The sequence below is a fragment of the Populus trichocarpa genome, chromosome 9, assembly GCF_000002775.5.
Source record: "Populus trichocarpa isolate Nisqually-1 chromosome 9, P.trichocarpa_v4.1, whole genome shotgun sequence".
In the NCBI taxonomy this organism is placed as follows: Eukaryota; Viridiplantae; Streptophyta; class Magnoliopsida; order Malpighiales; family Salicaceae; genus Populus; species Populus trichocarpa.
In genome coordinates this window covers 10961962-10978291 of record NC_037293.2, presented here as the reverse complement: position 1 = coordinate 10978291, position 16330 = coordinate 10961962, and the positions used below count along the sequence as shown (strand labels likewise).

The 16330-nt window shown below is 34.5% G+C and overlaps 3 protein-coding genes across 5 annotated transcripts; 1 reads left to right on the top strand and 2 right to left on the bottom strand.

Moving 5' to 3' along the window:
• Positions 1-650: 650 nt before the first annotated feature.
• Positions 651-7301, bottom strand: LOC7494240 (probable ubiquitin-conjugating enzyme E2 23). Of its 3 annotated transcripts, none has more exons than XM_052455745.1 (8): positions 7001-7300; positions 4348-6387; positions 3836-3904; positions 2665-3156; positions 2296-2365; positions 2066-2205; positions 1615-1923; positions 651-1197 (listed from the first exon to the last, which is right to left on the bottom strand). In XM_052455745.1, exons 2-8 carry the CDS (start codon positions 6385-6387, stop codon positions 946-948), a joined length of 3372 nt encoding a protein of 1123 aa, XP_052311705.1. In that variant the 5' UTR covers positions 7001-7300; the 3' UTR covers positions 651-945. The 3 variants fall into 3 exon arrangements, with proteins under 3 accessions (XP_052311705.1, XP_024464260.2, XP_052311706.1); XM_024608492.2 differs by having other exon boundaries at positions 3764-3904; positions 7001-7298; XM_052455746.1 differs by lacking the exon at positions 651-1197 and having other exon boundaries at positions 1785-1923; positions 2036-2205; positions 3764-3904; positions 7001-7301.
• Positions 7302-10527: 3226 nt separating this feature from the next.
• Positions 10528-12607, top strand: LOC7472111 (uncharacterized). Its single transcript, XM_002312920.3, has 3 exons — positions 10528-10815; positions 10956-11138; positions 11766-12607. Exons 1-3 carry the CDS (start codon positions 10606-10608, stop codon positions 12537-12539), a joined length of 1167 nt encoding a protein of 388 aa, XP_002312956.3. The 5' UTR covers positions 10528-10605; the 3' UTR covers positions 12540-12607.
• A 258-nt stretch (positions 12608-12865) lies between these two features.
• LOC7494241 (SKP1-like protein 1B) lies at positions 12866-14607 on the bottom strand. Its single transcript, XM_002313668.3, has 2 exons — positions 14209-14607; positions 12866-13314 (listed from the first exon to the last, which is right to left on the bottom strand). Exons 1-2 carry the CDS (start codon positions 14509-14511, stop codon positions 13141-13143), a joined length of 477 nt encoding a protein of 158 aa, XP_002313704.1. The 5' UTR covers positions 14512-14607; the 3' UTR covers positions 12866-13140.
• Between the last annotated feature and the right edge of the window lie 1723 nt (positions 14608-16330).

Here is a 16330-nt window from a genome sequence, read left to right as displayed (position 1 = left end):
TACTATTTTAGCACTGTGATGCTTTTGTTTTAGATTGGATAAAATTAAGTGAACGATCGACACTTGTAAGCAAATGAAAGACAAAAGGGCCTAATATTAAAATAATGATGTCTAATATCCAATTGCCGCAGGCAGTCTTATCAGGAATGGTTCAGGTTATTGCTTGCCCCTGATACAGGTAGGATTCGCTTGAAACCCAAGCTATGGTTTGGGGCTTCAATCATGACCTGAGTTCTTTATTATTTCTGACCCTGTTATGGGTTCAGTTTCTTTGCTGCACTTTGATGCAGATCGAGTTGCTACCCCTTCTATGTGTACAATCTAGTTTTCTTCGTTGCAGGGCTGCAGCGCCTTCAACAACGAAAAAAATCCTGAGTTTTTTACAGGTGATAATTATTAGGTTTTACCTTGCCAATCACAATGGATAGAAACAACGTGCAAATAAAGCTTGAATTAATGACCATAGAAAGCCAATTGAGGCATTCCATGATCGATTCAACGTCTGCTTAATACACGTGTGTGTGTGAGAGAGAGGGCTCTTTCTTCAATTATATATGATTCATCATTTCAATAAAAGAGCAAACTGAACAGTAAATCCAAAATCCTGTCTGTCTTCTGGATCCCAAAGTACCAGAAAATTGTCGACGAGGTTAGCTGCAAAATTTCAAAGATTATAGAAACATTCCCTCACTGTTGTATTCCCTGATCAAATAATCTTATGACCAAGGGAAGCACTTACAGAAACACCAGGACCTAAACCCAATGAAGCACCAGAATGTTTCCGATCCCAAATTCAATGTTTCTGAAAAACTGACATTTACAGGTATCTGGGATTTGAAAGTAATGGCAATGAATGAATGGAAGTTTTTTTTTAAAAAAAAGAAAAAAAACCTGACCTTGCTGATTTGACAGGATGTTGAAAGACCGACTCGTCAGGTTGTAATATTATGACGGCAGCAGATGCTTAAATTCATGACAATCAGCGCCAACTTCATTCAATGCCAAGTAAAGCTTTGGCAAAATCTTTGCTAACATCAATTTGAAACCAACTGAACTTAGATTGGAACTTTCCTTGCTGCTTACTGAGGCCTCTTGAGTGAGAGACCCGATTAAATTGCCTTGCATATATGCATTGCAGGCTTTGAGAATGTAGTGACCACGCCTCCTGAAATGCTCCTTTACCAAGTCTTCAAAATCCTGACATGTATTAACATAATGAAACATTTTTTTTTGTGATTAGCGGAATATACTCTACAAGTAATACAGAGTTGCAGCATAATGCACAAAATTAATATTCGCCTCAAAAAAGTTGAACAGGTGTCTGTTTGAATATGTCAAAGCCCAGAAATATATGGAACATTTGCCAACTAAAAGCATTCAAATCATCTGTGTTTAGTAAAACGTCCCAATCCAATAAAATTACAGAAAAAAAGAAAGAAAAGGAAACAGGAAGAAATAAAACAGTTCTTTTGCATATTTATAATCATTGTCATTTGATCAAATCTTTGGTAACCAAATGATTACCAAAAACCATTATTAATTGTTAACACAAGAATAAAAGAAACATGAAAAAAAAGGTGATAAGAAGTGGAATTCTTGTGATTAATATATTACCTTGGGGGGTTTTCTCATAAGATACATCATTGTCTTGCAGTTTAGCAAGAATGTATTCTCATTGTATGACAACGAATTTTTCTCTCCTTCAGCTGTCCCTATCTGCTTGTCATACCCAGCTTCATTAAAGTATGGCTTAGAATTTAGTACCAGCCCTTGAAGCGAAACTAAGACCTGAAGGATACTAGAAGACGAGTGCCAGACTTCATTTCCTCTGCCAGTCCAGGTATTTAAAAGGCTAAGGCACACCTTGCCTTCCTCATACAAATTTGGATTTATTCGCCAACCACCAGAATGATAGTGTGCTGACTGCAACAACGCAAAAGACACAGAAAAAATAGAATCATGAACAATTTTTTCCAGGTCAAACTCAAGGTGGATTGCAACAAACAATACAAAATCAGAATATTAGCCTTCGAACCAAAGATCAAGTAAGATTAGTATATCTCACAGGAGGGACATCAGGATACTCTGGTGGAAGGTGAAAGTCAAAAAAGAATAGTCCATCTTGGTAAGGTGTTCCATATGCCCCAACTATTGCTGCCCTTAAGAGATCCATTCGATCCTCATAAACCCGTACGTAGATCTCATCTGTTAAAATTTTTTGATGTTGAGACTGAAAGATGCGAGATATTCTAGTCAACATGGCATAAAATTTGACATGCTCTGAACAACTCGTACCTGGAAGGTTGTTCTGGAGGATGTTCCAATCTTGTTGAACCTTCTTGAGCCACTTCCTTCCGTTATTGATCTGCCAAGTTCGATGCATTAGAAATTATTCGAAAATATCATGGATATCATGGCACATTTCAAACATTTAGATTTCTTGATTATGATAGGTGATCAGAAACATCAAAAAATGAACAATTATAAAAACTTGAAAAATGAAGTAATTATTGCACTGTTGTAAACTACTACATACATTTGAAGACCATTAATGTCGATCAAAGCAACTCAGAGAAAGAGTTTACTTCAACACCAATGAAAGTCTGCCTATTTAAGTCTCATGTATTAAGAAGAAGGAACAATTGTCAGAATAGCACATCATACCTGTCCATTTGAATCAAGAAAATGATGGTCCAAAGGATCTTTAGCGGTGTCAAAATGTTTAAAGTAGTGATAAATCCGAGCCTCAGAACATGTCATATCATTTGACATTTCAGTGCTTAAATTGCATGAAGCTTCTTCATCTGATGATATCGGGACCTCCACTGCAGCATCTTCCTCTTCTTTTTCATTGGTATTTTGCACACCACAATTATCATTGATATTAGATTTTCCAGAACTAGACTCGTCACTGGATTCTTTTTCTTCAGAAATACAACTCGTTCCCTGAGAAGGCATTTCATTTCCACCTTTGTAGCCTGAAAAATCCGGGTCTACATTTTTCCGACCTCGAGAGAATATTCCGTTGGCCAATCTTGCAACAAAGTCGAGAGCAGAAAAGGGAAAATTAAGTGCTGTATTCCTTCCCAAATTATAATTCTCCACGCTCGCTTCTTCTTCTGAGTTCATGCTGGTTGCATCTTGCAGTGCAACTGCCTGAGCAACAGATACTATCATCAGTTACTGAAAACAAATATATTTCCAATCTAATAAGATAACTCCTAAGGAATGTTCGAGCAATTCATGTGAGAATGGTTAATCAAATGACATTAATTATTTGGCAGTTGTTTATGGATGGATCATGTGTGGTACTGATACAGCAAATGGGAAATTCCGAGAACCGCAAGATTAGAGATCAAATAAAAATTATGTATATGGCCTAGATTCTATATGTTACTGCTTATTCCATGTCATTGTGACATGTTATATTCACAGCACTCTTAGTTTCTAATGTTTAGTATTTTGTGAGTTCACTACTAGGATAATGAAATAAAAAACCTATATAAGCTTCATAATTTCTTTTTAATGTCTATGCCTCTCATTGACATCTAAAAAACAATGAATGGCATTATGATTGGTTAATAAATGATCACATATCAAACCTCAAAGACCTACTTTTTATAAGTATTTCCTTGCCGAGGATATATTACAAAGCTAGATCCCATCATAGGACCCACTTATATGTTACCCCTGATTACCCATTAACATTTTTGTCACCATTGAGTTTAACAATGCAATGCTACAGTTTCAAATGGAAACACACCTCTTGAGTATTCTCAAGAGCGTCCCTCTCATCATCATCAACTGTTTCCCAACTAGCTGCAGCGCCACTTACTTCACTCCCAGCTGCCATTGAATCATCATCATCATCTCGACCAACAACAAATATTGCTTGAGGTCCAACCTAAAAGCAAACCAAGGAATAAATGCATCAAATCAACAACTTGTCCTCTAAATCATAATAATGATGATGCAACAGCTTTGTAATTTAAGTTGTAAAGGTAAAACAAATTATAATTGATATCCAAAATCTCATATTGAGCAAATCCCAAACCAGCCATGTATTTTACATGGAAAAATTTGTATTCCATGCATACATGTACTTTTAGAAACTTAGGTGTTGAATATCTTTCTTTCCCATATCATGAAGAAGAATTCATAAGGAGTAAGGAGATAGGAGCCACCAACTCTTTGCAATGATCAATTTCATGGATAAAAGGAGGTGCAGGAATCAGAGAAAGTAATTGAGCCAGGAAGATACAAAATAGTAAGAGCTGATCCCTAACCAGATTTGATAATTTAAAATGGAAAGTGGGAAAATTTCAAGAAAAAAACTGCTAAGCATACCGTTGAAACCATCCCATCTGCCCATGTGACTTCAATATCACCATTCCTAAGACCAGATATATTCCCAACCCAAGAGAGATCTGAAAAGTCTATAGAAACTTCATTACTGGATGCATCCTCTCCTTTCTTGCGTCCAAAGCACTTTTTTGTATTCATAACCTCACTTTGTCCACTTTGTTGCTTTGAATCCCCAACAGTCTCCAAATCAGAGGTTGTTTGATCAGAAACAGTTACTGGGGACAATCGAACGACTACATCCCCATAAGAATAATCATAATCCAGATGACTCTCCAGCTCATAGACACTTACAATTTCCTCCTTGTCAAACTCACGAGGATCTTCTGCCCTGGCAACTGGCTTCAACCATCTCACACAAGCTGTTCGCTCTTTCGCATTAACACTTTTAACAACCCCAACACGCTTAGCTTCAGAAGAGCTATCAACATCATCGGAGGCCTTCTCCACTACATACTGTTCAGAAATGAATTCATGATCACCAGGACTATCAATTGGAATCAAAGTTGTTGAGTTCAGTCCACGTTCTATAGTTCCATCCTGCCATGCTACATCGACCCTTGTCCTGGTGTTGACAATCAAAAGGGCTCTTTCAAAATCTTCCTCTTTTTTTCGAGGCTTCTTTTCTCTTCTGAGTATAACTTTACGAAGCTTTTTGCGATGGGCAGGCACCTTTGAAACTGAAGTTGAACTGCCACAAGAGCTAGATTCATTACTTGCAATAACAGCTGTATTTCCATCTGGTGCTGCCGCAGGATCAATAACCACCGATCCATTAGTATCATCTAATTCCTCGGTTGCAACCCCTTCTGAATCACATCCGCTGCCCAGTTGACTAGAATCTAATTCACTTTTGGTTGAATCATGAATTCCTAACTTCAATAAATCCTTGTCTAAAGTAACAGAGGATGATTGTGCAACAGATGATGGGAGAAGACACCAGTCACCTACTTGCCAACTTGCATGTGCAAAACAAGACAGCAGTTTTAAGTTCTTTGGACTCTGCTCTTCAGCAGGGGTAGTTGAAGAATCAGGTCCATGGCCAGCAGATGCTATCCAATAAATGAATACTGATCCAGCTGTAACTTTAGTAACAGTACCTTCCAATCTATTAGCTTTCCACAAGCCTGATAGCCATCGAGAATTTTTAAAAACTGATGATGAGGTAGCCCTCACACGCTGGCCTGGGTGGTATGGTAAATGCTCATCTTCCTCAAAGATACCCTTGGAAATTGGTTTTAGATGCAATGGCTCAGCCCCCTTTACTTTGCACACAGAACCATCATCAATTAACACAGTCACATCATCTAAAACATCATCAACTCTACCCAACCAGGGACCAAAGACCACATAATCACCAGCAGCAAACTCCCTCACACGTACCAAATCTCTGGATGACACATCTTTTATAACAGACCCGTCAGGAGCTAACAAATCAACAGAGATATTAACATCCACGACAACACCCACTTGCCCTGTTGGGTCCGAAGCAGATGCAACATAATCCCCATGTAAGAATCCTCGATCAATGACAGTTACATCATTGACATGTTGAATTGGGTTAACATCACCCATCCAAATTACCCGAACCTGATCGGCCTGAAGAGTTTCACCCTTGTAATCATCACTTTCTTTCTTCCTCTCTTCAATTGTATCACCATTAGCATTACCGTTACCTCCCTCATCACCAGCATCCTCATCAGCATCATCCTCATCTTCGATGTCATCATCATCGTCATCATCTGTAATACTGCCATCTGAATCTGACTCACCAGCAACTCCACTTACTACTCCGACCACGTTACATTTTTTATGTCTAACAATATCTTGTCTATAAACATACGGCACATTATTCAAGTTCCTACCAACCTCATCTGGTTTTTTAACATTATTTTCAACATCCGCATTCAACTTGCAAACCAACCCATTTGCCATAGAACCACTTTGAATCAAGCAGTTTTTATTATCACCGCCATCACTAGACCCATTAACTTCAGAGCTACTCTCATTTTGTGCACTTTCCATCTGAAAACACATATTGGAATACAATAAAAAATTCAAAACCTTTACCATTAACACAAAGTCCCCAAAAAAAATAATCTTAAAGGCACCCAGAAGTTGATGCTTTTAAAACTAATAAATTAAAATCGACGATCTGTCACTGAAATGCAGTCAAAACTTTGCTTCTTTCCATATTGATAAATTACCTTGAATCTCAAACCCTTAAACTGTAAAACTATATTCGACGGGCAGCCATCTAAGTTCAATTAAAGTTTAGCTTCTTTATACATTGAAAAATTACCCTGAAGATCGAGCCTTTAAACAGTAAAATTAAAAGTGACGGACGGGCTGCCATTGAAATTCGAAACTAAGCTACACAATCAATGCTATTTTTTTCATAACCCGTAACAAGATTGGGGAAAAAAAAAAACGATACCCATTGCTTAAACTAAAATCTGCAATCTAATCAAACCCCCCAAAAAAACTAGCATATTTATTAACATAATCAATGATTGAAACCTATAATTTTATATGACATCAAAATCTCACAAAATATTAAAAAATCACATGCTCAGTATCGAAAGCAGCAAATAGTCATCAATAATGGAATAAAAAAATTAGTGTTACAGAAACTAACCGATTAGAGAAAAAACACTGAAGCAGCTCCAAAATGATCGAGCTCAAATCCACGTGATAGAAGCTTAATAGCTAAAAGTCGTTAATAATTGACCATTAAAAACGATGATTAACACGATATAATCGCAGGATTACAAGAGGATCCGTATCAAATTCTTTTTTTAAGGGATTTTCTTAGCTCTGTTTATGAAATTTTTTGAAGAAAAAAAATGAACGGTCTTTGAAAAATTATAGAGACTCCTGTTTTTCTTTTTTGTAATATGTATATTTATAAAGCCAAAAAGAAGAAGAAGAAAAGGGAGGCATGAGAGCTGGAAAATGAAGCGATGTTGCAAGGGTATCTCTGTAATTTTAAAGCGCTGTGTGCATCGGATTGACTTGTAAAATGCTCGTTTGATAGGTCGTGAAATAAAGTTGGTGAGTTGATCCTGGCCGTTCGATTTGATGACTTTAGTAATGCAAGGGATTTAAAAAAAACAAATTGTGTGATGGATGATGCTTTTGGGGGTAGGATGGTGAAGAAAGAAGAATACACGTGGGTTGGGTTGCTCTTCTGCTCTAATAATAATAAGAGAGTGTGTTTGGCAATTGAGATTGTGGTGCACATGTTTTTTTAAATAAGTTTTTGTTTGGAAATATATTGATTTTTTTTATATTTTTGAATATTAAAAAATATTAAAAAATATTAATTTAATATTTTTTCCAACCAAAAATATTTTTAAAATAAAAACAGAAACTGATCATTTGTTTAAAGTTGAAGTAAAGAAATGAATATATGTTACTATGGTTTCTTGACGTATGGGACAATTATGAATTTTTTGATGGACCAGCTAGGGTTCAGTTGATTCATCTTTGTTTTTTTAAATAAAATAAAAATAAAAGAAAAATTTGCTGTTAAAAGAAAAAGTTTGGTGTTAGGGGAGGGTTCAATTGATCAATTTAAAAGAGCTCGAGGATCCTATAAGAAAAAATAGTAAAATTCAAAAATTAACTAGTCACGTGTCTCCCCGTTAAGAGGATGAAATAATCTAGTCGGTCGATAATTTGTACATGGTCGGATGCTTGTAATATTATTATTTTTATGTTATTAATTAATGTAATTATTATAATTATATTTACTTGTATTGCTGATATTGGGTTTGAACATGAATAGTTAAAGATTTTATATATACTCGTTAGAAATGCTTAACCAAAAATATATAATTTGTATAGTATTTTTTTTAACTTGATATCAATTTTGATTTTTTTTTAAATATAATCTATATATTCTCTTGATACCTATCGAGTTTAAATCATTAATCAATTTCAATTGTTAATAAAATACTATTATATCACTTGATTTCATTACTTTATTAAGAAAAATAATTTAATTAAAAAGTAATAAGGTTTCAAATAGTATATATATACACACTTCAATTTCAATATTATCGTCCAAGTTTAAGCAATTCGAAGGACCTTGATGCAAGTCGATATAATTTAAGACACCGTTTTTAAATAATTTTTGTTTTTCCATGTTATAAAAAAAAATGCTAGTATTCATCGCTTTCAAAAGGTTAGAGTAACAATAATTTATAATAAATTGTAATTCAAAGTTTTTAGTTAAAAATTTTTCTCATATTTTTTTTTAAAAAAAATTTAGTATCAACGTTTAAATTTTTGTCTTTTTCAATACCATTATTGTAATTGTTCATCCAAAAATTTTTGATTTTTTTCTTAAATCAAATGTCTAAATACCCTTTTCTGTCTCAAAAAAACCACTAGCCTTATAATCTCTTCTTTTTTATTTTTTCATTTAAAATTCAATTTTATAATTTGAAAGAAAAAAGTATGATTTTAGATTCTATACACGGAAACTTGCTATCAAACATGTCAAAGTACATGTCTAAAATAAAATTAAAAATATACAAACTAATTTTCAAATAATTTAAATTCTGAGAGATCTTTGTAGCAGATTAGCCTTTCAATAGTGGTTAAAATGCATTGAAACTTAAATTATATTGGAATTGGCTTATTTTTAATTTAAGTGATTCAAAGTTTGTAATTTTTAAATAAGATCTCGAGTTCAAGCCTTCTAAATAAAACACAATACTATTATTGAAAAAGTTTTATTTTTAATGGGCTGATCCAGCTAAATTAAATTAGTTGGAATGTAGTAAACTTTTAGATATCATAGTTTAGACCAGAAAAAATATTGGACCTCGACCAAGACTTGAGCTAATTTACCAAAAACCCTGGTATTGCTATTTTTATTTTTCTATATATGTAGTATTAGTGTTCATGGTCTGGGTACGTTTTAATTAGGGTAGATAGATATATTTATTGAAAGTCACCTTTATTTAAATACCCAGTTGGGACAAACACAAATCATCGATCATAACGTGCAATTACTTTTTCTTTTTTGTTTTTTCACGAGCAAACGATTTCAAATCAACACCCTGAAGAAGCGAACATCAGAACGAAAACAAGTCTGCAGAAACCACAGAAAAAACTAAAGACAAGCAATTTGCTGACAAGAAATTAGACTCATGACTCGAAAGCCATACCAAAAAGCCATAAGAAATATATAAAGAGAGTCGATCCAAACATAACTTATTAATAGAATGCATTTCAAAAGAAAAAAGCTTCAATCCAGGGAAAAAAAAAAGTAGGAAGAATGCTAAATTATAATTAATGATACCCCCTCCCTACATGGTCGTTAACTTCAGGGCCCGTGGAATTAGTCGAGGTGCGCGTAAGCTGGCTCGGACACCCACGTTAAACTAAAAAAAAAATTATTATTAGTTGATCACTTATTTAACCTTAAGCTAGCTCGTTTCAAGCTTAATTAAGCAAATGTTTATGTTAAAAAATAATATAAATTATATCTTGAAATATCACCTAATAGTTTAAGATATTTGGTTAAGATGGTTCTTTGACATGATATCAGAGTCTTGATGACTAAGTGGTCACGAATTCGAATCTCACTACCCCTATTTATTTTATAAAAATCAAGCACAAGATAATATGAGTTTGTGCAAGTTTCAAGTTCGAAGAGTTTTTACTTTTCACTTGTACACTAAATAATAGTAATTACAACTAAACCACAACTCATCAACCGTGGACATAGTAATTAGATAAGCATCAATAAACAAGAATCGTAACTATCATTGTTTCAAATTCTTTTTTTTTTCTTTTTGGTTTTTACATCAAATTCTATTTCCTAAACAAAGGAGAACTTGAGTGGTGGTCTCTCGTATTACCAGGCCATCAATTGTTTATTCACACTCCACTTTTTTTTTTTTCGTTATGACTGATATAACCTTGTTAATTAATTAATTTATTCATAATAAAAGAGATATACAAAGAAGGTTATATTTGTGATTTCAATAAAATATGCAGTGAGAATAACAGTTTGTGTTCGTAAATAAATAATACTCTGTACAAAACACACACACACACAGATATATATATATATATATATATATATATATATATATATATATATATATATATAGAGAGAGAGAGAGAGAGAGAGAGAGAAGCCTCTAATTAAAACTCCCATGCATTGTTATCGTAAGTAAAGCCATAAACCCGAGAAATCCCTTCTTTCTTGAGCTAAAGCAAACAATGGCGAACGAGAGAGAAGTCATGAAAATAGAAAAAATACGTCTAGCTGAGATAATTTTGTTCTGGATTGAGAGGGCAGCAATTCTTCTCTTTGTTTTCTTTGGTGGCATCCCACGATTCCTTCGCTGTTCTCTGGGACTCTTTGCCTTCACAAATTTATACCATGCATCCTATGCCTATGAACGACTATTTGTCAATCCTCAGCCCAATGTAATTAAGTGCTAAAAAAACAAAAAAAAAGATGTTTTTTTTTTTTTGCAATATTGACTTTGATTGTAAAATATACGTTGTGGTTTAATATATTTTTTTAGTTGGTAAATTTCTTGTTGTTTTTTCTTTCTTTTTTACAGGAACCATCAAACACTTTGTTTGTTTTTGATCGGTATGCAATCTGGTTAACGGCAATGTACTTTTTCTTGGGATCTCCAGTCTATCGTTATGTGGCTGCTGCTGTATTTGTTATATCAAATACGAATTCAATCGTGAAAGCTTTGGGGGTGAATGCGAACCAGATCCTTTGCTGTAACCCTACAGTGAGTCCTTTTTAATAATATATATATGTTCTTTTGAGCTTCCTGCGCGCATCGATCATCAATAGTATATGCCCTGCAATATTAAGATTTCTGTGTACATATGCAAAAACTCTTTTCTTTTAGAAGTAACTAGGGCTTGTAGTTAATAAATATTATGTGAAATTAACTGTGACCAATAAACATGTTAAGGGAGAACATAATTCTCCTTTTCCATATCTAGAATGGGATTTAATTAAAGCCCGTTGCCTACTAATTTATACCACCTCCTTTAAGTATCAATCAAAATATTTACATTAATCTTGTGCATGCCCGTTAATCAATTTTGGAGGGCTTTAGATAGCCACTCCCACCATTGATCGATCAATTCATATTCTCATTAATTACTGTATGGCTCCTAGACGCCTAGGCTCCTAGCCCCTAAGTCTAGCATGCATGCAAATGGTCTGAGTATTCATACATTGTTATCATATATCTTTACAAAATAATGTTGCTCGAGAGAATCATCAACTTCTATCTTGTTATAAGGCTTGGATTGATTATATGCGTATGCTCATTTGTCGATGAGCATGTTTGATGCTATCTTGTTCATTAATCTGTTTTTAACTTAGAAGAAAATTGGTTATGCAGAAAGATGACAAAGAAGAGGAGATAGAGAAAGCTCTAGCCGTGGAAGAGTACTCAGCAGAAGAGAAAACCAAGCATGGTGAAATAGAAGAAATCCCAGAAACTGAAACTATTGAGCCTGAGGCCCATCATGAGGTTGATGAGGAGGACTATGAAATGGTTAGCTACAAAAAAGATGTTGATGAGGAGGAAGAAGAAGACTGCAGTAGTGGTGGTGATGATGAGGAGGAGGAGGAAGACTGCAGTAGTAGTGTTGGTGATGATGATGATGATGATGATGATGATGAAGAGGAGGAGGAGGAGGAGGAGGAGGAGGAAGAGTACTGCTATAGTAGCAATGATGATGGTGATGTCCAAAAAGGAACGATCGAGAAAGAAGTGATGAAGGATCAAGAATTGAAGGAAACAGGAGATGGACGTTGCTGCGAAACGAGTAGAGCTTTTCTTTCCTCAATGCAACGTGAGATCGGGCTGCTGAAGGAGCTCAATGAAAGAAATTGCAAGTTGATGAAGGATCTCGCAGATACGTTGTTGTTGTTAGAGCAAGAAAATGAGGTTCTGTCTAGAAAGCTTATTAGTGCTGAAAGTACATCGTCAACCGAGCAATTAAATCAAATTGTGTACGAGTATGAAAGGAAATGCCAAAGATTGGAGGAAGAGAAAGCTGATCTTAATGCTAGCCTTTCTACTGCAGAAGCTGAATCTGATTTTTATCGAGAGTGCATGCATAACTTAGGTCTTAGCAATGAGCTACCTACTATTTCTACTCCTTATTAACGGACAAGGGTCTATCTAGCTTATATTTTTATAGTTTTTTAAGGTTTTATAATGATACTTACATTGTTTATATCTCCTTTTCTAATTAATTAGTAGGTTTTTTAATATTTTCAGGGCAATGCTTTAGTTTCTTCTTCTTTTTCATTACTATTATTGTTGTTGTTGGAACAAAAGACCATTTACTTGTTTGTTGTAATTTCGATCATGAGATCAGTATCCCTACTAAATAAAATTTGAACCAGTGGGGGAGCATACTCAAAAGTTCTCTGAATAAATCGAAAGTTGTGGTTCTCATAGCCCTGCCCTTGAAAGTTGAAACTGCTGGCTTTGATAAAATGCATGACATTCATAGGCATCCACATTAAAAAAATAAAATTCCGATGATCATGTGATGAAAAGAAAAGTGGTTCGGGGCAACCAACCTTGAAAGAGGAAGTCCGAAGCAATTCTACTAGTCCGTGAAAACAGAAAATGACCTCAACCTTGCTACCAACTAGAGAAAAATAAAGCATGGCATCCTATCTTCTTATATCAAGATTCCTATCATTGTATGGACAACTTTCCTATCATAGTATGGACATTGTGAGGACAGCTTGTAGTATCACTTAAATGCCCACTGGTTGTCTCTGCGGATCTCCTCTTCTTCCTCTGGAGTGAAGTCATTCTTGATGTTAAATATCTTACGGATCTCGTCTGGAGTCTTCCCCTTGATCATGTCAGCCGCAGCTTGGCAGGTCAGATCTAGCAAATCCTTGATGTTCAGATAGTTCGCTGCCTGAAATCAACATAACTTTGCCATGTTAATTCAGATAAAGTGTCTAAATAACAAAGTCACGAACAAAAAACAAAAAATAAAGTAGCTTAACAAATAATAATCCAATATGAGAAGCACTGAATAGGATCACTACTGGGTTCGTTAATCAAATACAGAGAATTTCACAAACTAAAGTGTTGAAGCATGAACATAAAACAGGAAGCAAACAAGAAGCTCACTATCCATCATATTTCACAAACAAATCAATCTACCAAAAGCAGGCAAAATTGCCACATTACAGTTGCAAACAACGCGCCAGTTATCTATCGATCAATGCATCAGTTCACTTTGTTTCCACTGTTCATCTAAAAGAACTAAAAAAAACTACAAATCATTTTCTTGATCCGTATAATCTTTCCATGTTTCCCTGCGTAAGAGCATCATAAGATAATAGTTGAAGCAAATAGACAAGAGAAGAAATCCAAAGTGTGGGTACAAATCAGTGAGTTAAAACAAATCTCTCACAACGTAGCACAATCCCCAGAAAAACAATACAGAAAAAAAACCCTAACCCCAAAACAAAACAACCCCCCCCCCCCCCCCCCGTCAAAAAACCATAATCCCCAACTTACAAACTCGTATTTAGCACTAACAGATACCACAAGGATCCAATAAAAAAACAGATACCACAAATGACAACATCATATAACTACAACAAACCTAAAGACCAGTCTCTAGTAATATTGCAAACCAGCTCCCCTGACAAAACTAAACAATGAAACCCTAAAAAGCAAAAAGATACGATCTTTAACCAATAAAAAACAAATAGAAACCCAAACAATGGCAAAATCATAAATATTCACAAACAAAAGGTTAAGAAAAAAAATCTTGAAAAAAGGAAACAGAAAGTCTTACCAAGATGAGGTCAAAGAGGGTGTTTTTGTCAACTTTGACGAACTCGGCATCCCAACTCTTCATAAACTCATCCTTTCCAGTAATAGTTGCATCTTTATCAGCATCAGCTTCCACATGTTTCTTGCAGTACTCGATAACCTTAGCAAGAATCTTGCTTGTCACATTAGGCAACGGGATGTCATTTTCGGCGCAATCATCTTCAATCATATGTTTGATGGTCTGTGACTCAACGGCGACCGCTTCTTCGACAACGAATGTCTCGCCGTCGGAGGATTTTAGCGTGATTTTCTTTGATTCTGACATATTGGGAAAGAATTTGGAGAGAGAGAAAAACCCTAAACTTAGTTTTTTTAAAAGAGAAATGAAAAGTGAAAATGAGGATTGAGGGTGAAAGGGGATGGTGCTGTTTTATAGAAGTATTTTGGGAGTGAAATGGTGTCTGTTTTGGAATAGATAAACGAAATTACCTTTAGATCCTTCCTTAGTTCACAAGGAAAAGGCGGGCTTATTTGAGAATCCTATGTAAATAAGGAGAAGAACAAGGGTGGTTTCGGGATTTTATTGTTTTTATTTTTCTTTCTTGTTTAATTATATGATTTGATGAGGAAATTTTGTTTGGTGCCAGAGGCCGTCATGAGCACCGTTACTGAATACAGCCTGGTTGGGTCGACATGCAACTAAGTTGATGCACTCTTCGGCCAGGCTGAATGTTAAAATAAAAAATTAATATACAGTTATGACCTTGTCAAAAGGCTGTTTGTGATTTTTTTAAAACTTCTTTTATTTTTAACGTATAAAAATAATATTTTTTATTTTTTTAATATTAATATATCAAAACAATTCAAAAATAAAAAAAATAAGCTGAAAATTAAAAAAAATTAAAAGCATGTTTGGACTATAATTAATGCTAAACAACTTTAATTAAGCTTATTAATTTTTTTATTTTCTTAAATATATTATCTTATTTTTTAAAATAAAATAATATCATGAGTTAACTTATCCACCCTACAATTTACCCTAATTTAATTACTATAATAATGAACCTACAACCTAGCCTAATTTAATTACTATAATAATTAATGAGTTTTTTTTTGGATAGACGGTGAGTAATTTAACTTGAGAGATGAATGGATAGAGACTTAATTAAAAATAAGGTAGTAATTTATTATTGAGTGATTAAAAATACTAGTGGTTTATGATGGGTTTATTTAGTTATTTATTTATCGAGTGAGAGGTGTAATTTTATGTGGTATTTATTGATTTACTATATAAATAGATATGGTATGTTATCCAATAAAGAGAAAAATATTGATATTTTATTCCTCAAAAGAAAAGATATCCCTTTTATTGCTATTAATAATTTGTGAGTCCCTCGTACGTTGAATGGTTATATAAAAAAATAAAAATTGTTTTCGTATGATTGCAAGGATCGCTTCCTACAGATGCAGATGGTAATTTGCTCATCCATGCATGAGGCTTGCTCTCTCAAATAATTCTTACTGACTTAAAGAACATCACTTCATATTTTTACCTTCTTCATTGTTGCAAGCCTTTCTGATAGACTTATCTACAATGAACACCAATGGCAGTCCGTATTATTTGAAAAGACAAATCAAACTTGAGAACATTTGTAAGACAGCAAAGGAATCCAACCACTTCTGCCTCTCGAAGCTCCTCATTCATGCTGGCTGCTCTTTTCCAAGTAACCGGCTGCATGCTCACCGTTAGCTTTTAGGAATTCAGTACCATAAGCTGCAATTACAAAGCATACTGCTATGAGCACAAAGAGGAATTGAGAACTAAATAGTTCTGATAGACTGTCAGAAGCATGCCTGTAACAAACTTCTCTAGGCGTGTGGATTGGTAGAGATCATAGTAAATCAGATTCATTTTGAACCCTTCAACCTGTTATAAAGAAGAAAAACATGTATATAAACATGTGTTCTACGATTTCGCCACCGTTCATTCGTTCCATGTTTCACCAAATGAAATTGCATTATGAACTGGACTGGAACGTCTCCTGCCTTTTGAGTTTCTCTTCAAAAACACATTAATGCTCATATATGTGCAATTTTCCTGTCAACTCTAATCAAATTGACTTGCTAAGCTTGATATGTAAGTC

What these genes read in the sequence shown, in the direction of transcription:
- LOC7472111 (XM_002312920.3), top strand. Translation starts at nt 10,606, where the DNA reads ATGGCGAACGAGAGAGAAGTCATGAAAATAGAAAAAATACGTCTAGCT. An exon ending in TTGTCAATCCTCAGCCCAAT is followed by an intron (nt 10,816 to 10,955) that starts GTAATTAAGTGC and finishes TCTTTTTTACAG; the next exon opens with GAACCATCAAACACTTTGTT. An exon ending in TCCTTTGCTGTAACCCTACA is followed by an intron (nt 11,139 to 11,765) that starts GTGAGTCCTTTT and finishes TTGGTTATGCAG; the next exon opens with AAAGATGACAAAGAAGAGGA.
- LOC7494240 (XM_024608492.2), bottom strand. Translation starts at nt 6,387, where the DNA reads ATGGAAAGTGCACAAAATGAGAGTAGCTCTGAAGTTAATGGGTCTAGT. An exon ending in CTCTTGAGAATACTCAAGAG is followed by an intron (nt 3,157 to 3,763) that starts GTGTGTTTCCAT and finishes TCTGTTGCTCAG; the next exon opens with GCAGTTGCACTGCAAGATGC. An exon ending in TTATGAGAAAACCCCCCAAG is followed by an intron (nt 1,198 to 1,614) that starts GTAATATATTAA and finishes AATACATGTCAG; the next exon opens with GATTTTGAAGACTTGGTAAA.
- LOC7494241 (XM_002313668.3), bottom strand. Translation starts at nt 14,511, where the DNA reads ATGTCAGAATCAAAGAAAATCACGCTAAAATCCTCCGACGGCGAGACA. An exon ending in CCCTCTTTGACCTCATCTTG is followed by an intron (nt 13,315 to 14,208) that starts GTAAGACTTTCT and finishes TGTTGATTTCAG; the next exon opens with GCAGCGAACTATCTGAACAT.